Source organism: Acartia tonsa, chromosome 2 (genome assembly GCF_053477335.1).
Source record: "Acartia tonsa isolate MP-2025a chromosome 2, ASM5347733v1, whole genome shotgun sequence".
NCBI classification, from domain to species: Eukaryota; Metazoa; Arthropoda; class Copepoda; order Calanoida; family Acartiidae; genus Acartia; species Acartia tonsa.
Window position 1 is genome coordinate 17,602,685 of NC_137261.1, and position 24,784 is coordinate 17,627,468.

The 24,784-nt window shown below is 30.4% G+C and overlaps 1 protein-coding gene across 1 annotated transcript in view; it reads right to left on the reverse strand.

Annotated features, from left to right (window-relative positions):
• LOC145312413 (uncharacterized) overlaps positions 1 to 24,784 on the reverse strand; it is a 61,279-nt gene that overhangs the window by 11,018 nt on the left and 25,477 nt on the right. The window contains exons 5-8 of the mRNA XM_080151649.1: positions 20,713 to 20,812; positions 5,930 to 5,951; positions 3,940 to 3,989; positions 3,348 to 3,445 (exon numbers count right to left, since the gene is read on the reverse strand). Of these exons, the coding sequence (XP_080007775.1) occupies positions 3,348 to 3,445; positions 3,940 to 3,989; positions 5,930 to 5,951; positions 20,713 to 20,812 (270 nt within the window). The remainder of the gene's footprint in view (positions 1 to 3,347; positions 3,446 to 3,939; positions 3,990 to 5,929; positions 5,952 to 20,712; positions 20,813 to 24,784) is intronic.

The window sequence follows — 24,784 nt, forward strand, 5'->3', positions numbered from 1 at the left end:
TGTCCTTCCATTTCAGAGCTTCGCTTTTATGGATGTTGTCATCCTTGTTTTTTAATAATCTCTTAGGACGTAGCCGCTAGTATACAATATTTCTTTGTCATTTTAAAAATAATCTATTTTTATACAACTCTCCCTTTATCCGTGCTCTCTTCTTCAAATTTGAAACATGCAACTGAATGCTCTTGGAGTAAAAACACATGTATTGTATGCAGGGATCTAAAGGGATAAGACAATGGCCGATAAATCTATGTACATCCTAATGATGATACACAAAATTACACCTTCTGTAGATTGGTTTTAATGGTTGAAACGTTTGGATACTTAAATGAAAGAAATAATAAATCAAAGTCAAATGAAAGTCCCCAAAGTTGTTAAGCCAACGAATAAGAATTACTTTGGCGACTAGTTTAATAAGCAGCCCAATGTCCCCTCTCTTCCTGCATGTATTGTATGTGTAAGCAAAACATTCTCCATATTTTTAATTGGAAACGAGAACAATACATATTTTTAAGCGAAGCTTTTGATTTCTGATCCAAACATTTTAGTTTTTCATAGTTTTCTATGATAAATTTTAACCTCAAATCAAAAGCCTTTACAGATTGACTTAGTGTTTTATCCTATCATATAAAGTAGTAGGTGTTTTTTTTGTCTGAAGTTTAAGATCTCAGTAACTCATGAACTTATTGGGTTCTCTATTATGTGTAAGCTTCACATAGGGCAGGGTATGGTCTTAGGCTATTTAATTTTCAGATCTAAGTCTTCGGGTGGTTCTAAGCTAATTTTCACCCCCTTTTGAATACATAGCCTTAGATGCTAGGAGCGCACCCGCAATTTTTAAATACTGTAGTAGAAGTTACCAATTGCAGTGTAGCTTAAAAACTGACAAAGTCAATATAATCAATTAGATTAAAAGGCGTAAATAGGTACCCCCCAAAAAGCAATTAATGTATGGAGTTCTCCTTAATCTTGTTCATCTATATTCACTCACTTATTAACCACATTTCCTTTGTCATATTAAAGCTGGTTCCAAACAGTAAAGGTAATGTATTGTGACAATTTGATTTCAGCCTATTATGCTTACAGCTCTACTGGAATATTCCAGTTGAAAAAAGTACCTCTATTATTTATTTCAAATTCGTGGAAATCTAATTGTAAGGTTCAATTAAGATTATATTAAGGAGTAATAATAAAATTACTTTTGTTAATATATATAGAAACTAGTGACTACGCCCCTAGAGGCCTCTAGGGACGCTTGAGGAGGTTCGAGTTGAATTCGAGAACTCAATTTTTTATTTTAGATTTAAAAAGAAAAAGTAAAAAGAAACTAGGGGAGGAGTTTTTAAATTTTGGTATTTTAAAAAAATTAATTGAGGGAGATGGGTATTTTTTTCGAGGGGCGATTATTCTTGGGAAAATATCTTTTCATGACCTAGGAAAAGCTACCCTGTAAAGGAGACCCATATATGTTTAGAGATTAGCGAGATACTTTTGTACAGACAAACAAACAAACAAGCATACAGACATCCTGTTACTTTATTTTCTGGATAGATATTGTAAAAGGTCTCCAAAATCATTACAGAAGGACTTCTCCTAGCCAGGGAGGGAGGGGACATTGGGCTGCATATTAAAATAGTCCCCAAGGATTTATAATAACGTTTTCTTATTCATTGGCTCCACAACTTTGGGGACTTTTATCTATCCGTTTACAACAAATTGTCACGATTTTTAAAATAAAACGTTAGCATCAGAAATTCCCTAAGCAGATTCCACTAATTTAAAAAACATTCCATTTGGTTTGCTATTCTTGTTCATTATTTATTTCTCTACTTAATGCAGCTAATGGATGTTTCCATACTTGTTTTATATTATACTTTAGCTGAAAAGGTTTTTAGCAATTTTGTCATTCCTTTCAGACCAGTTTCCCAGAATTTAAATACACTAGATAGTAGAAAAATTCGAATAAAAGGATAAGTTAGATACCATCTTTTTTTTTTATCCTATTATATAAAGTAGTAAGCTTTTTTTGGTCTGTAGCGAAGGAACTATTTTGGGGGAGGGTATCTCCCACACTTATTGCTCTTATAGGCTTTTTTTTATTTTATATGAATCCTCATAATAATCGAGAGAGAATTTTACATATAGTTTCAGAAAGATACAAATAGGCAACTACATCATGGAAACTCGAACTTTTTAAAACCTGACGAAAAAAAGCTAAGCAAAGCTAAATTTTAGTAGTGTTTTGATTCTCGGCCAAATCCTATAATATTTCTTAGGCTAGACTATAAGTTAGTTTTGCATATATTCATTTTTAACTAACTGAAGCAGCTTAGAGTGAATATAAAAATGACGCCATACAATAAAAATGACCAATGATAGGACTGTATATATTTTCCCATAGTAAATTAAAATGTATACTGGCCTATTATTGGTCATTTGTATTCTATGACGTCTTTTTATTATAAACCTAATCTATAAGCTGCTTCTTTGTATAGCTAAAAAAGAATTAACTTCTAGGCTAACCTAAGAAATTTATTTGGATTTGGCCATCTATCTTTAAGAGCAAAGTTACTTTTTCCACTTTCTCATTTTTGAAAGCATCATATAATATACCAAAAATATTCCTATAACATGAAAAGAATATGAATTTTCAAAATTCCAATTTTTACTTGGAAATAACTTTACTTAAAAGTTTAATGATGTTTTTTTTGAACATAATCTTTTTTAATAAGATGAGTAGCTTTTTGATTATAGATTTATATATACAGTACTGGCGGATACGCACCCAGAGGACTCTAGGGGGCCTTTGAGGCTGGGAAAAACTCCCCATAAATAGTAATAAACCTTCCCAGGATCTATGAGAAGCTACTTTATAAAGAAGAACCATATAAGTTCAGTGGTTAGCGAGATCCTTCCTATAACCACAAACAGACACACACAGATCGTGTGACTTTATTATAAAGAAGGATAAATATTTCAAAAGCAATTCTATATGTCTTTAGTTTTGGACTGTATGTTGGTCTATCTAAAATGCATTATTATGGGTTAACCAGAAGCCATATACCAAACGTTTAGCTGTTTATTACAGTCGTCTCTAAAGTTTTTTAATAGCAATTTCTTATTCGTTGGTTTAACAACGTTGGAGACTTATATTTTATTTGTTTATTAATCAAGTTGAGTGTTCAAACGTTTCAACCACTATTTGTAGTCTAAGGGTAATTTTGTGCATCATCATTTGGGATGTACATCAATTTATAGGCCATTGTTTTATCCCTATAGATACCTGTGGTCATGTTTTAATCAGACAAATCGGCATAATAAAAATGAGCATTTATAAAAAAAATACTTACTTTCAATTTCTAGCTTTGTAGAAACTGAGCCATGCTCCCCATGGTCGCCACGATTACACTTCCACACTCCCTCATCCCTTCTCTGTAAGTTGGCCACCCTGAAATATATATAATTGTATAGAAACAGAGCCATGCTCCCCATGGTCGCCACGATTACACTTCCACACTCCCTCATCCCTTCTCTGTAAGTTGGCCACCCTGAAATATATATAATTGTATAGAAACAGGCCATGCTACCCATGGTTGCCACGAATACACTTTCGCACTCCCTCATCCCTTCTCTGTGAGTTGGCCACCCTAAAATAAAAATATTGTTTACTGTCCATTGTCTCTCCCTTCTCCTGTTTAGTTTTTTTTTATCGAATCATATTATAGACAACTTTCCACTGATAGCAAAATAAAAGAAGAAAAGATTAAATCCAATTTTGTTGGCTCAGAGGAATTGAGGCCATGAGCAAAAACTGGTACTGGTTAGATCATTTTTATTTTATTATTCTTAGAAAATTGTCTTTATATTACGGGGAAATATATGATTTTTAAGCATGGCTAAGAACTGGTTCTAATCCAGCGGATATTAAACGGATTTACTAACCTGATTGTGCAACTGCTTAAAGCTTGAATTCTTCCCCTCTCAGCATACTCTCCTGATCAAACCGTCAAACATCAAAACATGAAAATACTTTCATCTATATTTGATCCTGAGATTAAAGTAAAAGGATGTCTGTCCGTGTGTATGTCTGTTCGTAATATATCACAAACCGCTTAATTTATCCCACTTACCATTGACAGAATTTAAGCATTATATTTATCTTTTTTTTCTGTCAATAGTAAGTGGGTTAAATTCAGCAATAATTTTGTACCAGTAAAAACTTACACTGTATTATATCAGTATATTAATCTTAGTTATGTAAATTATTGATTAAATATCCATCTGATTTTATCTTTTGCAATTAAATAAATTTACATCAAAGATTTGTCTGATATTATAACCTATAAAATCATGGATAAAGGGACATAAGAAGCAAACATTTTGTTTCTTTATAATAAAAATAAAGCAGCTTATAGTGCCTTTACCAATGATAGACTAGTATACATTTACCATTGGTCAATTACCATAATACTGGCCTATCGTTGGTCATTTGTATTGTATGACATCATTTCTTAATAGGCACTATGAACTGCTTCATAAAAAAAATTTTTAGAAGAAAATTTTAAAGTTTTTAAATCAATAGCTTTAGAGGTCTGAAGTACCTAACAGCAAGAGATAAATAAATATGGAAAAACTTGTTCCTATTCATCCTGTGAGAGACGGAATTTGTCATGTGTGACGTCATAAAAATACGTCTAAATCCATCTCTTTTTTAGGGGTTTCCTTTCCCACTTCTCCTCTCATCCTTTCTTTTTAGACGTATTTTTATAACGTCACACATGACACTTTCCATATCTTCTCATTACTGACTTAATTAAATTAACCTAATATTGATAATCATATTTAATATAAATCATAATGACAAATTTGATTAATATGATTTATTTTTCATACTATTTGAAATAATATCCAGAGAGGGAGGAGACATTGGAATGTTTAATACAGTTTAATAATGTTTAATGTTTTTCTCAGCAAATTGAGGACTTTTAATGAATTTTGATTGAATGGTTTGTTAAGTTAAATGCTCAGTTCAAACGTTTCAACACTAATTTTGATCTACATAGGGGTCATTTTAAGTATCATTATTGGGGATGTACAGAAATTTATCAGCCATTGTCTTACTCTTATCGCTTTAGATAACTGAATAAAAATCTTTACAAAAAATTTAAGGATAAATAAAATTGAATAAATAAGATGAAAATTTACTGAAAATCCACCAAATCTTGAACCTTAAAATTTAAAAATTAATTCCAACAATTAAAATATTTAAAATTAATTGGAAAATTTTTGATAAATCTACACAATAGGACCAGGTCTTGCATTGGGGTGTAAAACATACATTTTAGTAGTGATTTAGTAAAATACAAATCTATATTAAAACAATATTACGTTTCACGAAAACTTAAACTTTCAATAATTTTGTAAAAAATATAGTATTTTTATAGAGTTTAACAGACAGATACACACTCTATTGCTTCACTATTCACTACTAGTGGCTTCGCACCTATTTAGCTGCTAGGGGCTTTTCAACAACATTTTAAATCTTTTTTTCTAATTTTAGATATATATTTTTTTAAATTTACCTTTTTTATGTTTTAAAAATTATCTTTTTAAAAAATCAAAAGAAGAAAAAAAAACGAATAGAATGACTTGAAATTAAATTCTTCAGTACCCTACAAAATCATAAGATTTTGGGAAGAGCATGTATCAAAATGACGTCATACAATACAAATTACCAATGTTAGGTCAGTATACATTTTACGATTGGTCTATATACAATTTATACTGGCTTATCATTGGTCATTTGCATTGTATGCCGTCATTTTTTAAGCTGCTTCGATTTTGGTGGTTATATTGGAATATGTCAGAACAATACCCATTTTAAAGAGGTATATTAATTAAAAGAATAATTTATAAATGTTTTGTTGTGTTTTCCTGGAAGTAGAGTGTAGCTCCTGATAATAAAATGTATTTCAGCATTTCAATTTTTGACAAAAAATATTTTCGGATATCCTTTACCTGTAGAATTTTTTAAAATTTCTAACCTTCAGTGTCCAAACTTTTTTAACAATTATTTAATCTAATTTTTTAGTGGGGGTAAATTAATTAATCATAATTGGGCGTTTACCTGAAATTATCGTCTATGCAACGTAAAAAGGTCTAAACTCCTAATTGAATATCAGGTGATAAAAAATATAAAAATGTTGAACTTTAAAGTGATAACCTTTCTAAGAAGATGATTACATTTTTCTTACAAAATATGTTTTTTCTAACTTTAATTTCTTTTTATAGCGAAGATATTCTCTAATTTCACTGCGTCCTTTCGTTCAATTGGTAGCGGGACAAAGTGTCTCAAAAAATAAGCCATGTGACGTCATAAAAATGAGGGAGATGAGTGGAGAAGTCGGAAAGAAAACCACTAAAAAAGATATGGATAATCCCTTATTTTTATGACGTCACATGGCTGATTTTTGAGAAACTTTGTCCCACTACTTTATTTATTAATATTTGATTATTTTCTTTATCAATTCCATTACTTCTTTATCAGGACATTTATTTTTTATATCAAAAATAAAATTTCACGCTATGTAACTATTTAAAACCAATAAAAAGTGCCACATTTTATATCTCGGTTGTGAACAAAAACTTTCAATTATTATTATCCTTTAAATTGATTTTAGAACATTGATTAATTTTGTGGTTATAATAAAATTTGTCTAATAATCAGGGAGGGAGGGGACATTGGACTGTTTATTACACTAGTCCCCAAAGTTTTATACTAATGTTTTCTTAATCGTTGGCTTAACAACCTTGGAGGACTTTCATTGAATTTTGGTTGGTTGGTTCATTACGTTGAGTGTCCAAATATTTCAACCACTAATTTTTGTATCATCATTAGGGATGTACATCAATTTATTGGCCATTGTCTTATCTCTTTAGATTCTTGCTAAAAATGAACTCAGCCATAACAAGGATGACAACATGATTAAAAGAGAAGCAAAAACTCGAATGAAGAAAAAGGTGAAAAAGGCGAACAGGACAACATTAAAAGAAGAAAAAATAATAGGAACTCTGAAGGCTATTAAAGATAAGAGCACCTTAAACTTGGTTAAATCTATTTCTATCTAAAAAATTAATAATTCTCAAAATTAAAGCTTTGTATAGGTATTTAGGTTGAACTTTATATGAAACAACTAGGGTAAAGCGGGGCGAACTCGGTCTTTTTTTCGGTTTTTTGAACCTGCAAATCGTAAAAATTTTTTTTTTTTAAATGGGACCAAGACCAGTAGAAAGATCTCGGAAAAGTCGATCAGGTCCTAAAGGGACGTAAACCTAGGACATTGGGAAGTTTGTCAAAATTGATCTCTAAAACGGCACCGACTTCGCCCCGCCTTGAGGCGAAGTCGGTAGGGCATTTTCAAGCTTCAAAAAATCTATGACGTATTGATTTTATTACAGCATGCCCAAAAGGTAAAAGTTGCTAAATGTAATAAAGAGAATGCACAAAAAATTTTATTAAGATAGGTCAATTTTTTCTACCAAAAAAAATAATTTTTCCGAAGTACGCGAAATTTGACTTTTTTTTTCGAAAATTTTTTTGATAAAAAACATAAAAATACTACTAGAAAAAATAACTTTTTATGACTTTAAAGGCCTGATCCTTAAAATTCAGGCAATTTTGAATAGATTTGGCCAAAAAAAAATTAGTTCTATTAGCAAAATTTCCTAAAAAAATCAAGTTGAAAAAAAGAGAAAAGTTTGGCAAAATCTGTGGTCGATTTTCCAGCTTCAAAAAACCTATGACATAGTGATTTAATTACAGCATGCCCTAAAGGTTAAAGTTGCTAAATGTAATAAAGAGCATTCACAAAAAAAATTATGAAGATCGGACAATTTTTTCTACAAAAAAAAATAAATTTTTTCTAAGTACGAGAAATTTGACTTTTTTTCTCGAAAATTTCACTTTTTTATATAAAATTGAAAAAGTTAGTATAAAAAGTGAAAAAACCGAATTCGCCCCGCTTCACTTTTAGTCGATTTAAGAAAAAACTATACAAGCTTTTTTAAAGTTTTAAACGGAAATGGATAGCCTATTAGATTCTTAATAAGTCCCCTGAAGACGTCTAAGCTCTAGCTCTTACCAGTTTTTGTCCAACTTACCGTTTTTCCGACCGAAGCAAAAAAATCGAAAAAAAAATTTTTTGTCGTCCGACTTTAAGACCCAATAAGTACCCTAAAAATTCATCTCACAAAAATTTCATTTGATACTTTTTTGTAGGCAATTTAATAAGGAACAAATTTGATTTTATGTTTTTTTCTGTCAGTCGATTAGAACATGGAGAAAAATGTCATTTAATGAAGGTGGTCAAAAAAATACCGACTTCACCTCAAAACCGAGATCGCCCCGCTTTACCCTACGCAATTTGGCTAGAGACGCTGAATATGTATTATTAATATTACAATAAGATAGAGACATAATGACAATGTGAAGTACTTATTAATACAAAAATATATAAATATTGGATATTTTTTTACAGGAAAATGACGCACATCAATGTTAATATGTTTTAAAGCGTAGCTAGTATATAACTATAGGGCATGGGTTACTCAACTTTTATTTTGATTAAGTGTTCAAACTTTTCAACCACAAATTTTAATCTACTAAAGGGGTAATTTTGTGTATCATCATTATTTATGTACATTAATTTGTCGCCCATTGTCTTATCCCTTTAGATTCTCCCCCAAAATAGTTATAACCTTCTCATGACCTGATATCATATTATATTCTTTGCAGACAAACAGACAGACATCCTGTTACTTTTATATATAGATATATTTAGCTCAAAATCATCCTTGTTATTAATAAATATTCTGGTAAAAGCTTTATCATGTTATACTAAAGAAATAATTATTACATTATATACGTTGATGTGTGTAATGATTACTATCATGCCTTAAAAAAATCTATTCCGGTCAAAAAATATTTTTTTTCTTAGTCTGTTTATTTTCTTGAGGTTGGTAAAAGGTTTAACACCCAGAGAGAGAGAGGGAAAAATTGGCTGTTTATTACACTAGTCCCCAAAGTTTTATGAAAACGTTTTCTTATTCGTTGACTAAACAACTTTGGGGACATTTATTGGATTTTGATTTGTTGGTTTATTAGATTGAATGTCCAAATGTTTAAACCACTTATTGTAATCTGCAGAAGGGGTAATTTTGTGTACAATTATCCCTTAAATACCTGGGTAAAAGGTTTGACACCTGCCATTATGTTACAAAATTTAAGGTGCAAAAATGGTTTATGGTGGATGGCCACACCCCCTTGAAAATTTTCCGTAATACGATGCTATACATTATTTTTCAGCATGGCTAAGAACCTGTTATAATCCCGTGGATATTAAACATTTACATTACAAGGAAAACTACGTGAAATTAAATAAATTATTATAACAATCAAAACCAGAATGCATAACCAAGATATCAATATGTAATAAATTCCTATTATCGTCGTTGATTAAATTTGAGACAAAACAGTCTTTATTAAAGTGGAATTTCGCCCAGGTAGGAGGGGACATTGGGCAGTTTATTACACTAGTACCAAAAATTTTATAATTAAGCTTTCTTATTCGTTAGCTTAACAACTATGGGGGCTTGATTAATGATCCACCCAATCAAAATTCAACAGTATCTAATCGTTTCAACCACAAAATGAATTCTATATAAGGGGTAATTTTGTGTATCATCATTGGGGATGTACATCAATTTATCGGACATTGTCTTATGAATTTCATAATTAACAATAGTAAATCATATTACAGTTAAATGATTAACTAAATGGGCATGCTTACATTTTTAGGACTTGATTACAGAGATGCTTCGCTTATAATATAAACCAGATGAATAGGATAATTATAATATACTAATATATCATACAATAATAAAAAGATTACTGTCAAAAAGTTAAAAAATCATGTTTTTAATGGACCCAAGGACTTTCTGGTAATGATTATACAATTGCTACGCTCTCTAACTTGTACTTATTACCAAAATCACCTTGCGCAGTTTGAAATTGATAGGACAATTCTAACGATAAGATCTATCCGTTATTGATGTACAGACCGACTCTAATTATAGAAAAGCTTCGCACAAGGAAGACTAATTCAGTTAAAGGGTTAAAGGTGGCTGATACGTTTTTATTTCTTTTTGGCTAATTAATTTTCTTCATTCAAAATAACGGTTAGGTGGTATAGATACATATTAGTTGGATACACTTTAGAGTATTTTTAAACTAAACTTTTTAGCATTTTAGTAGCAAAGCTACTCTAAAATCTACAAAACAATTACAATATTTTCCAGCACGGCTTCGAAAACTATTAATATCCGCTGGATTAGAACCGGTTCTCAGCCATACTGAAAAATCATGTGTAACACCGTATTACAGACAATAATCCATGAACATTAAAATATAATTTAATATCCGCGGAAAGCTGCCTATAAAACTATTATGTTATATCTACTAAAAAAGGTGAGACATACTGTTATTTTATCGACATGAAGTTATTCTAAAGATATTAAAACTATAGAACGTTACTAATTTATTGACAGCTTTCCGTGGATATTAAAATGAAAATTTACAAGATTGAAACCAGTTTGTAGGTCCAAGAGGCCGAAGGCCTGGGATAATAAAACTGGTATTAATCTTATTGTTTTTAATATTCGAAGGAAATTGAGATTTCAGTATGGCTGAGTACCAGTTCTGATTCAGCAGATATTAATCGGTTTCTATGCCATACTGGAATATGTATTACTCTAGAACTGCTTACATCTAATGTATTTAATTTATAAATTATAAAACGCTTACTAATTCATCTTCTTATTCATCAGAGGTCCAAAAGTTGTTGGATTAGCATTTAGAATCATGGAGAAAGGTTACAGGGGTTGTAGATTTTACAGGGATCTAAAGGGATAAGACAATGGGCGATAAATTGATGTACATCCCAAATGATGATACACAAAATTAACCCTTCCGTAGATTGCAACCTTTGGACACCCAACTTGATGAATAAACCAATCAAAATTCATTAAAAGACCCCAATGTTGTTGAATAGCGAATAAGAAATCGTTATTACATATCTTTGGGGAATAGTGTAATAAACAGGTCAATGTCCCCTCCCTCCCTGGGATTTTAGAAGTAAAGCCGTTCTATAACTGATTAAATCAAGAATAAGGCAAAAATACGTTATTATCATGTTATTCATATAAAAATAGATACATATACATATATTACTTGTTTAATTGTTCTTTGTAAAATAATGTTAATTACCGACATGCATACATAATTATTAAGTTATAGAATAGCTTCGAAAGGGCTTGGACTAATTTTTAAAGAGAAATATAAGACAGAAAAACTCACAAAAGTTATAACATAGATTGTTTATCATTAAAAAAAATGGCGTCATGTTCACGTATAAATCGATAAAGTTAAGAAAATAAAAGATTTGAACACCTAAAGGATGCATAAATTTTGTTATGTGTTTTGGAATATAAGCAATCATCTAATCACCTCCCCAGTTGTTTAATCTTTATCAGAGAGAGAGGGGACATTGGGCTGTTTATTACACTAGTCCCCATAGTTGAAAACAGTAAAAGTGTCTGACTATGACGTCAGAAAATTAACAATTAACCAATAAGAAGCCAGTATTCACTGTGGTAAAATATATAGCGGCCTCTCATTGGTTAATTGTTAATTTTTTCTGACGTCATAGTCAGACACTTAAGTTGAGTATCCAAACGTTTTAACCACTAATTTTATGAACAGTAGGGTTAATTTTATGTATCATAATTTGGGATGTACATACATTTATCGGCCATTGTCTTATCCCTTTAAATCCCTGAATCCCCCCCCCCCCGGGTCAAGAGTTTCAAGCTATCTACGTAACTCTGCAAGCTAAGTAGAATCTAAGCTCTAGACAGTTTCATGAGATTAAAAATTTGATTATTCAAATAAAAATTTAGAAGGGTCAGACAAAAGGGTGGAGTCTTATAATACCGGATAGTCACAGTAATACTTCACCCCAGACAGCCTTATAATTTGCTGTGATTATTAAGAATATTAACTTCAGGGCCAACTATAAAGGGGGGTGTCTACAATTTTTTTTGCAAATATTTCACAAATTTCATTGTTTTTGTGTAAATTTCTCAAAATATTTTTGAAAATCTACTATTTATTTTTCCATGTCTTGTAAATTGTACCAGGGAGAGAGGAGACATTGGGCTGTTTATTACACTAGTTCCCAAAGTCTTTATATTTTTATTTGTTGTTATTTATCTGCCATTGTCTTATCCCTTTAGATCCCTGACCCTATTGTGTTTGTAATATTCCTAGTACCGTAATTTAATATTATTTTATACAATTGTATAATAATCAATTCTGTGTATTGCCAATAAATCATTTTAAAGATTGGAAAAAAGAAAGAAAATATCAAATTATGTTTTGTGATATGTTTTGATAAATTGGTATCAGTTCAGAGAGTTATTAAAAATTACCAGGGATTTAAAGGGATAAGATAATGGCCGATAAATTGGCATACATCCCCTGTGATGATACACATAAGATTACTCCTTCAGTAGATTACAATTGGCGGATGAAACATTTGAACACTAAACATAACAAACCAACCAATCAAAATTCACCAGGTATCTAAAGGGATAAGACATTGGCTGATAAATTGATAAACATAAACAAAATTACCCGTTCTGTAGATTACAATTAGTGGTTGAAACGTTTGGTCACTCAACTTAATTAACAAACCAATCAAAATTCAATAAAAGTCCCCAAGGTTGTAAAACCTAAGTTATTTTAAGACTTTGGATACTAGTATAATAAACAACCCAATGTTCCCTCTCTTTCTGTAAAAATCTGACTTTTCTTTGTTGAAATCAATTAAGATATTTCTTAATAATGCAAGTGCACAGGATTTTGCCAGTTGTTGGTTAGTGCATAGGGGAGGGGGGGGGGGGGTAGCTATAGTAATTAAACTGGAATCATTCTGAACTCGTTAGCTCAGGAGACAGAATAGGGTTTCACGTATTCATTCGAATCCATACGCAAAAAACTATGTCTAACATCGTATTATATCTAGTTTTCTACGAATAAAAAATGTACAATCATAAGATTAAAACCAATTTTTTAGCCTTCGGCACCTCGGGGCTAAAAAAGCTTGCTTTAATCTTAAAATTGTACATTTTATATCCGCGGAAAGCTGTTTATAATACGATGCGAAAAATCTTAATCTTTATATTAAAGTGTCAGGATGAATGTGTGTCTATTGTGAAGAATCTAGGTAACAGTTAAACCGGTTCTCATTTACTCATTTACTCATTTAAAGCAAATTTTAAATTGTAAACAATCATAATATCAAAATTTTTAATTTTTAAAATCCAATTCTATGAAAGTTCTGGGCTAAGATCAGGTAAAAAAAGCAACAAAATTTGCAATATGTAATAAGAAAATGTGTTTCTTTTTCCTACCCTATTATACGGTTGTAATTGTTAATATGATACTAAATTGCATGCACTTATGTACATTATACTCTAAAAAATGAAATGAAAGGCATTTTAATATAATTTTTTTATTTCAGAAATGGGTTGTATACAACGCCGTACTAAATTGAGGGGGGGGGGGGGAGGGTACTCCCATCTATGGGTCAACCAACCAACAAAAACAGCCCTCTACAACCCCCTTCTTTACAGGGATATATACTCCCGTACTACATCCCCTTCGATTTTGATTTAAAAAAGGGTGTAAAAATTTTTGTGCTAAACCCTGTGTACACCACTGCACTGGTATATTTAAAGCAAGGTTCCAGGACAACCGCAGGAGTGACAAACGTCGGAGCGGACAAGCGAGTGTCTAAAATCTCATTCAAGTATATCTTTACAGTTTAGGTTAGGTTAAGTGTCCAATCCGTTTGTCCACTCTGACGTTCTACGACCTTTTTAGAAACTTAATTGATGTTTTTTGGTAACAATTTACCAAGAAACATACAGATAGACATAATAGACAGCTTTCCGCGGATATTAAAATGAAAAAAAAGTTTAAAGTCAGATTTGTTAGCCCCAAGAGGGTGAAGGCGCAGGCTAACATAAGTGGTATTTTTTTAAATATTCGTGGAAAGAGAGCTGTCATACTATGCTATACATGATTTTTCAGTATGACTAAGAACCGGTTCTAATCCAGCAGTTATTAATCGGTTTCGAAGGCATACTTGAATATTTTTTTTAGAGTATTAAGAAGTTAGTAGGGCATGTAAGTTGCATTAGCACTTTTCCTCTTAAACAAATATATTTAGGATGTTATAGACAATTTTCAACATTTATACATTATAGTAATGAATAATTTCCCAGAGATCTAAAGTGATAAGACAATATCTAGTAAATTGATGTTCATTGTTTATCCCCAATGATGATACACAAAATGACCCCTTCTGTAGATTAAAATTAGGGGTTGAAATGTTTGAACACCTAACTTAATGAATCATCTAATCAAAATTCACTAAAGTCCCAAAATTTGTTAATAAGAAAACGTTATTATAAAACTTTGGGGGCTAGTGTAATAAACAACCGAAAAATCATTTTGTCCTTTAAAATGTATATGTTGTACAAATCTTTCAAAATAGTCTTAGCAATCAAAATGTGAAAAGAAGCATTCTATGAAGTCAGTTGAATTTGAGTTGCCGATTGTGTACACAGTTTCCTCGGTGTTTCTTCATCCTATCTCAATATTTACTACTAGCTAAAAAAGTTTCAAACTATCAAAAGAAATCAAATTGAATTTTTAATGCCTAATGTATAAATCGTTTGTACATTATATCGCTTTTCCCTTTGACCGTAGTAGCTGAAAATAGGTTTTGCAATATATATCTGCTGTACAACATCGGAAATTATGGAAGAAATATGCAATCAATTTCAGTTGATCGAAAAGAAGCATTTTATGAGACTTTTTTCGAAGAGCATATATAAAAGGTGAATTACAAGGTCATAACTTATTAACCCAAATTATATTCAAATTTATTTTAATACAGTTTTTAGATATTTATTTGTTGTAAATTTAAAATGTTTGACATCCTTATAATAAAGTAGAACGATGTCTGTCTGTCCGTTCTGTCTATCCGTCCGTCCCTTAAGATCTCGGTAATCACTGAACCGATCAGATTCTACTCTTCAGGGAATATACCAACTGGTCCGTAGGTGGTTTTAGGCTATTTTCTTGAGGGGGTGGGACACCCCCCCCCCCCAAAAAAAAACAGTTTTTAAAAAAATATGTTCGAAAATAGTGGTTGCATCTCCAATTTTTTTACAATTACCTCTTAGGGCAAAGCCCCTAGAGGCTAGGGGTGAAGCTGCTAGTATTCTAATAATAAATTATAAAATTGTGAAAATATTTTCATGGTATTAAACCTTTTTTGTCATTATTCTTTGAGGTTAGGTTAATGAGGGATTTGGAAAGAATGTACAGGGTTTAGTCAGAAACAAGATGAATACCTATTTGATTATCTCGTTGGGGGGGGGGGGGGTAGATACTCTAATGTAAACAGTAAGATATAAGTTACAGAAAAAAACGACCCTTTAATTGCAAAACCGTTGTTGGGAAGATAAAATATGTGCTTGGTAATGAGATGCATTTGTTTAAGGGCTAAGGCATTCCCCTGTAAAAGCTGCAGTGGGTATAATTTTTAACGTCTCTAACATGTTCGAAAACATAAATCTGACAACTCCCAGACAGTAAGAATAAGAAGGCACGCTATGGTTTATGCTAATGCTGCGAATTTTTAAAGATTTTAGTAAAAATGTGTAACATTTTTTGGTTGAAAAAGCTTGTCAACGAAAAAATAATCGGTATTTTTTTATTATTCAAAATCCTCTTTTTTGTTTCGCTTGTTAATAATGTCTTACTTAGTGTTTATATCAATAATGTTTAACAATTTAAACTAAAAATTACAAAACGTTGCTTTTTAATTGCCATAAATAATTTTATTTATACATTGAAAAGCTTAATTATAACGATAATTTTAATTTAGTCCTAATAAGCATAATTATGTACAAAACACAATAAAAAGGCAATAATTTTACAGCCGTAGAAACAAGGATGGCAACATCCAAAAAGGCGGTGATGACATTTGCAATTTTTATTCTGTTAATAATATCAAAAGAGTATTTTCCAGTATGGCTTTGAAACCGATTAATTCGCTGAATTAGAACTAGTTCTCAATCATACTGAAAAATCATGTATAGCATCGTATTATGCTCAATTTTCCACGTATATCAAAATATAAATCTTATAATTTTTCTTATTAATATGGATACACTGTCGACGTTATTATCAGCCTAACAGAATGACAAGAAAATACGTAGTTATGGGTCTCTTTTTTTCTATCAAGTTTTAAATTGATAGAACAATTGTTTCATTAACAAAAAAACAACGAAAAATGACTATTACAAAAAGCTTCGCTATATATATACAATTGTAAAACATAAATTTAAAGTTTTATATTATTTCGTTTTGATAGTCGGTGGTCATGCTTTATAAACATCTAATTGAATACAAGTCTAGATACAAAAACAAAGCAAAAAGAAGATTGCGAATTGATAGAAACAGACAATAATTTTCAAAAAGATGTTAAATCCAAGGATCTAAAGGGATAAGGCAATGCCGATATATTGATATACATCCCCAATGACGATACACAAAATTGTCCCTGCTGTAGATTAAAATTTGTGGTTGAAACGTTTCAACACTCAACTTAATTAACCAATCAAAATTAATAAAAGACCCCAAAGTTGTTATGCCTACGAATAAGAAAACTTTAGGGACTAGTGTAATAAACAGCCCATTGTACCGTCCCTCTCTAGAAGACTTGTGTTGACATTACAAGAGCTAAATTATGTCGACATTAAACAAAAAATAAAAATAGCCTTTAATCGACAGATATATCTTTTTACATACTTACATTACTTTTCGACTAAAATAGAGCAAGTTATTTTTCCTAGGCACGAAACAATTATGCGATCTTTTTTTTATATTTCTACACAATCATCCTTGTTAACAATATATGCTAATTTATTAAATCTAATATTTACTTATATTGATATCTAAGTTAGCTCAAATGCCAGAATATTTATCTGTTTACATGTTACATGATCTGTTATGTGTACTATAATAATTAAGTTTTATCAATTATTTATTGCTATGCTGTTACCTATCCTTGCTGTATTATAGACTTGTAAAAAGTTGGTCCAGTTACTCATATCCATCTCCTCAGGGATGGAAAGGACATTGGGCTTTTTATTACACTAGTCCCCAAAGTTTTATAATAACGTTTTCTTATACGTTGGCTCAAAAACTTTTGGGACTTTTATTCTGTTTTATTTGGTAGGTTCAGTTTGAGTGTCCAAACGTTTCAACCACTAATTGTAATGTACAGAAGGTTGCTGCTTTTGTCTATCATCATTGGGGATGAAAATCAATTTCTCGGCCATCGTCTTATCCCTTTAGATCATTGTACACATATCCATCTCCATGTTCCTTGTAATTAAAATACAAGAGGCGATGGAATAAAAAAATACTTATTTTTATCAAAATAGGACATTTCAATGTTTATATTTTTTAAATTTTAAACCCTAATTTTATTATTGGCAAAAATCTATTCTTTGCTTCTTAAGGGTTGTTAGTAAGTTTTGTGCTACTAACGAATAAAATTATCCTTGTTTAAATTGTTAAACAATAGAACTATTCTTTTAATCTGTTATAAAAGTATGATTTGAATCATATAATCTTTTTATAAATATAGGACTATCCTTTTAATCTGTTATGAAAGGATGATTTAAATCATATAATCTTTATATAAATATAGGACTATCCTTTTTATCTGTTATAAAAGGATGATTTAAATTATATAATCTTTATATAAATATAGGACTATCCTTTTAATCTGTTATAAAAGGATGATTTAAATCATATAATCTTTATATAAATATAGGACTATCCTTTTAATCTGTTATAAAAGGATGATTTAAATCATATAATCTTTATATAAATATAGGACTATCCTTTTAATCTGTTATAAAAGTATGATTTGAATCATATAATCTTTATATAAATATAGGACTATCCTTTTAATCTGTTATAAAAGGATGATTTAAATCATATAATCTTTATAGGACTATCCTTTTAATCTGTTTCAAAGGATGATTTGAATCATATAATCTGTCTATAACTATAGGACTATCCTTTTAATCTGTTATAAAAGGATGATTTAAATCATATAATCTTTATATAAATATAGGACTATCCTTTTAATCTGTTATAAAAGGATGATTTAAATCATATAATCTTTATATAAATATAGGACTATCCTTTTAATCTGTTATAAAAGGATGATTTAAATCATATAATCTTTATAAAAATATAGGACTATCCTTTTAATCTGTTATAAAAGGATGATTTGAATCATATAATCTTTCAACTTGAACGATGGATTGATTTACGACCAGACAAATATATAATAGAATAAGGCTGGCACATTCAGACCATTTCGGATAATAAATTTATAGTATAGATGTATAACCAGACAACTACTTGGGTCCTCCTGTCTGCTAGCAAATTGCTTTCTGCTCTTTTGTAGCAACTTGGATGTGTTAATATTCCCAACGCTATTCGTTGATTTTCAAAGACCCAATTGAAAGTCGGCACAGTGTCCTTGGGAAGGGGAAATAACCCCTACCCCTCTAATGTTTTACTATAATTTTCGAATGCTGAAAAAAATGGGATAAGGAACAATTAGACAGACGGAAAAATAGCCATGTTTTTGGTAGATAATTTGATAGATCACAAAAAATTACATTCTTAAAGAAAAGTTAAACACTTTGAACTGCAGGGATCAAAAAGGATAAGACCATGACCTATACATTGTTGTACATCTTTAATGATGATGCACAAAATTATACTTTCTGGAGATTACCATTAGTTATTAAAACTTTAGGACACTTAACTAAATAAACCAAACATTTAAAATTCACTGAAAGTCCATTAGGTTGTTAAGCCAACGAATAAAAAAACGATATTTCAAAAAGGTTGGTATCTAGTGTAATAAACAGCCCAGTGTCCCCTCCCTCCCTGACTGAACTGTCCTAAATGATCATCATCTGAAAAGTAAGATAGATTATGAAATAATAACACATCTTCTTTAGCAGTTAAAACACTGTAAATGATAGCAGCGTAGCCGCTTTGTAATAAGGGCATGTTCATCCGTCCGTCTGACCTTCCTTCTGTAATGTGACTCTAAAAGTCAAAAGCGAGAAATTACAGATTCCTTTTTTGTGTATATTTATCAAGTGCTTTATTGACATTACCTACCATTATGTATCCCTTTGTATTATAGACAGCTTTTCGCGGATATGAAAATTTAAGATTATGAAATTAATACCAGTTTTGCTGGCCCCTTAATAACAAAACTGGTATTAATTTCTATTTCAATATTCGTGGAAAATTGTCTGTAATACGATGCTATACATTTACCGGTTCTAATCCAGATTATATTAATCAGTTTCAAAGCATTACTGGAAAAGATTATTACTATTTTTATGCTTTTTTGACATAATAGTCCATGTTTTAAATTTAAACTATATGATAGATAAAGATAAATGATTTGGTAATAGATTATTAATCTACTTTTGATTAGTTACGAATATTTAGATAATCAAATTAATCATTTACAAATAGGAAATACAAATTTTGCATAACTTCATTATAACACTCAGCTGTCTTTTTAGTTCATCTATTTTAAAGTTATATAGATTTACATGATAATAGCGGCTACGCCCCTAGAGGCCTCTAGTAGCACTTTAGATGTTTTTTTTTGGTTCAAGTCTCTACGATACCTATTTATGTTGCGATCAAGTATTCACGATACCTCAATATGTAGCGTTGAAGTCTCTAGGCGAAAATTATTTCTTTCTCGATTTTTTTGTTATTTCTCTTCGGAGGGTGGTGGTATCCTCCCCCAAATAGTTATAAACCTTCCCAGGACCTACCCTGAGAAGCTACCTACCCTGTTAAGGAGAACCCTATCGGTTCAGCGGTTAGTGAGATCCTTTGGTACACACAGAAAAACAGACATCCTGTTACTTTATTATAAGGATTTAAGATGTATTTATCTAAAAACGTTTTTTATACGATTTTTTTCAAGTCATAAAAAAGTGTTCTCGAAGATTTGAAGCTCTTTACAGTGCCTATATATACGGGGATAAATTTAAAGAACGTGTCCTAACTTTTGTGATTTTTAAAACCAATTCGTGACGAGCTTCTAAAGTTCAAAGTTTTGATTAACCGGGGTTCAAGAAAATAGATTTTTTCAATAATTACTCAACATTAAAAGTAAGGTGTCAAATTAAAAATCTTACCATTTTGGTTCATAATGGCAATTTTTTTTGTTGCCTTAAAACCAACTTATTGTGTGTCACTGAATTTATTGTAACAAAACTATCTATCTCTTTAAACATTTAAACATCTACCTATACATACATTTATGTATTCATTTTAACAAAGAATAAACTATTTATTGTTCAATCTATCTAGCTGTTCTAGGAAAAATATTACTTCTGAAAATTTATTGGGGTGTACCATATCCCCCACAAAACAAAAATGCTGAAATATGCCTTGAATAGGGTGTGTCCCAGGAACAACGTTGGGTCCAGCCCCCACACTCCAGAACAATATCCTCCCCTTCCAGGCCCTTCTTCGAATCTCCACCCCCACCTGAAATAAAAAAAATATCATATTACCAATCTTATGATGTTATATTTAGAAGCTTTTTATAGTGCCTATAAAAAAAGAGGGCATACTGACCTGCCATTGGTAATTTAGTACTTGTATTGGCCTATCATTGGTCATTTGTAATGTATGGCGTTATCTTTTTACAGGCACTGTAAACAGCTTCTTATATTTATATTTATAAATTCATGCAGATATATAAATTCTAGACAAAGTTTGCAAAATCAAATGGTTGATGTTTCTTTTCCTAATACCCTGAATTAGTTGACACGTCTGGAATTTTAAGCCAGGTATTTAACAAGCTATAAACATGTTCAGGATTTTCTTGTAATTCTTTATGTAAACAGTCCTATTCATATTTTTTTAGTACATAATCCTAGGACAACAAATTACAATGTTATTAGGAGAGCATCTCTATAATGAAGCCCTAAAATGTAAGTATGTTCTTAAGTATCCTGTTTGTATTGAGTTTTGCAACAAATTTACGAACAATTTTGATTAGACAATGACATATATTCTGTTTATTCAGTTTTGACAATCTACAGGTGTTAATTTTCGTTTTTGTCCTTTGTTTTTATGGATGTTGTCAGACTTGTTTTTCATTATAATAAAAATATTATTATATGAAGTATTTAAGTATGAACCAAAATAAGTTAAGTAACATGTTTATGTTAAAAACTTAATAATAAATATTAATATCCTTTCAATAATTAGTTTTTTTTTACACTTATATAAATAAACTTATTATTGATTTGTTAGAATAAAAAGAATATTATAATATAAAGATATGGGGTGGGGAAAAGGGGGGGGGGAGTTGGGGATATAATATTTTTCTTTTTTAACCCTGTTAAATTTTCTATTTGAAATTAAAAATTTAACTAACCATATATCTCAGAATTTTTGTTCAATTTATACTCTAAACTTTGATGGATTAAGACAAACCGAGAAGAATTATATTTCAAGTAGTGCAGCTATCACAAATATTAAAAAAGTGCTAAGTTAGTCTTTTATTCGGATACTGTAGACTTTTATTTGCTTACAGACAGATGTATATGGTCATAGGAAGCAATTTCGTAGGGACAGATTTTCGTTGGAATAGATATTTCGTCAAAATCAATTCATATTAGTTCCAATAATATTCTAGGCAACCTAATCAAAGATCTTAAATAATTATCACACAATTTGCAATTTTTATTAAAAAGTTAATAAGATGGTTAGAGAGTATCTTCCAATAACAGCATAACCACAAAAAATGTAAATACATCAAAATATAATAAGGAGGAAAACATTTCTAAGAACTATGTAAATATGATTCACAAACAAGCATGATTTGGTCAAATATAGGGTGTTTCATAAAATTTTCCTTTTTTTACTTCCTTATCTTATACTAGCAGCTATGCCTCTAAAGGCCTCTAGTTGCAATTTAAATTTTTTTTTTTTATTTCAAACATATAACTTGAGAAATAATGTTGCTTTCAAGTCTCTAGGCGCAAATTTTTTCTCGATTTTTTGGTGATTTATCTTGGGAGGGTGGTCATACCCTCCCCCAAAATAATAATAAACCTTCCCATGACCTATGAGAAGCTACCCTGTTAAGGAGAACCTAATCAGTTCAGGGGTTAGCAAGATCCCTCAGTACAAACATACAAACACACAAACAGATAGACATCCTGTTACTTTTTTATTTCTTAGCTTTCTTAACTAAACAAATAGTAATTAACAACACCTTATTACTGATCATTAATATTGTAACTTTGAAAAATCTACAAAGCAAAGCTTAAGGTTCACTGAATAGTTTATAAAAATTATGGGATAAGTTTTGGTCATTCGCTCCCTTTGGATAAACAAAAAAAGGAAATTCTAAAATGTTTCATTTTCTATATGTAAAAATACAAATGATATATAATTTAAACTATGATATACTATGATGATTTTTAGGAGCTAGAATCATATAGATCCAAAATAAAATAATGATTCTCACAACCGTTTCTGGTTTAAAACCAAATTCTATTACTAAATACAATTGAAAAAAATCCAATAATTTTAAGCAAAACTAATTATTAAATTCCATTAAATTTTTTGTTATTCTTATTCATCAATTTTAATAGAAATTTAGTAAAATATGTAATCCTCTTTGACATCATAATATTAATACTGAAGCTTTTATGCATTAAGTTTGTATGTTTTTCAATTTATAATAATTCACTATCTAAAATTAGTTTAATGTATATTCTTTGGTTATAATGTATTTGATTTTTTATTTGTTTTTGTGTCCAAATCACATAATAAAAGCAGAATGCAATTAATAGGTCATAACACCCTTGTTATATCATTTTCAAATCCTATTGGAAATGCATATTTTGATAATAATAAATTGAAAATTCATGATCTTTATTAGATGTAGTAGTGTATGAAAAATCATGAAAATATTTTGCATTTAAATAGATTTTATTAAATTTTTTATTTTTATGTAAAAAAACAATAATTAGAATCATTATTTGTTAATCATATTAACTGCTTTGTTAATATCATGAAAATCATAAGTTAGGATCATATATCCTATTATATAGAGTAGTAAGTTTTTATGTCTAAATCTTAAGATCTAAAATACTACTAAACCGAATTATGTCTTTTTTAGGAAAGCTTCACAAATTCATATAGTTCCTGTTAAAGTTTTATGCCATTCTGTTTTCAGTTTTAAGCTATTTTTCTATCCCATTTTTGCCTTTTCGAATGCAGAGTCTCTAGAGGCTAGGGGCGTATCCGCTAGAAGGTTTATATTATATCATGCAAATATCTCTAAACCTCCGGTTATAGTGTGAACAATAATCAGTTAGGAATGCTTTACAAGATATAAATTTATAATTATCAAACTATATATCTATCTCTATATTCCTGGTTATAGTGTGAACAATAATCAGTTAGGAATGTTTTACAAGATATAAATTTAAATATTTGATAGATTATCCTACAAAGACTTTAATAATAACTACTGTACAAAACTTTTAAAATTATCTATAATACAAAGTAGAACAATGTCTCTCTGTCTGTCTGTTTGTTTGTTTGTACCGAAGGATCTCGCTAACCACTGAACCGATCGGTTTCTCCTTTTCATGGTAGCTTCTCATAGGTCCTAGGAAGGTTTTAAACTATTCTTTTGAGGGGTGTTACACCCCCAACCCCAAAAAAAATCAAAAATCCCCCCCAAATAATTTTTTAAATACTAAAATTAAAATAGTTGGGTCGACTACCCCCCCCCCAAAAAAAAAAAAAAAATCTCCCCCCACAAAATTTTTAAAATTTTTTCTTTTTCTTTTAAATCTAAAATACGAAAAATTAGGTTGATCAAACCTCTTGTGGCAAAGCCCCTAGAGGCTATTGGCGAAGCCGCTAGTATAATGAAAAAGTAACAACCATGGACGTCCAAAGAGTTGTGAGGGTAATTTACTAACGGGGAAAAATAATTTTAACCCCAAACATTTTTACCCTGGGTTGGATGATATCTTCCCCTACGAGCCGAAGTAAGTTTGTTTCAAAAAAGAATCTATTCCAATTCCTTTTCGAGCTCTTTATATTTCCGCTAATGATTTTAATTTTGTAAAAGTAATAGCCATGTCAGGAATCTCAAAGCTTTTCATTTTGAAGTGGTCTAAATTGGAAGTACTCTTCCTTTAGGGTAGCTTTATAAATACCTTGGGGTGGTTTTAGACTATTTTCCTAACATCCGCCGTTATCCCCTAGAAGCTAAATTCGTAGCTTATTATATAGGATGAATTTATCTTCCTATTTTCATTGTGTCCAGGAATTAAGGGGACAATGGGCTATTTATTACACTAGTCCCCAAAGTTTTTTAATAACGTTTTCTTATTCGTTGCCTTAACAACTTTGGAGACTTTTAATGAATTGTGATTGGTCAATTCATTAAGTTGAGTGTCCAAACATTTCAACTATTAATTG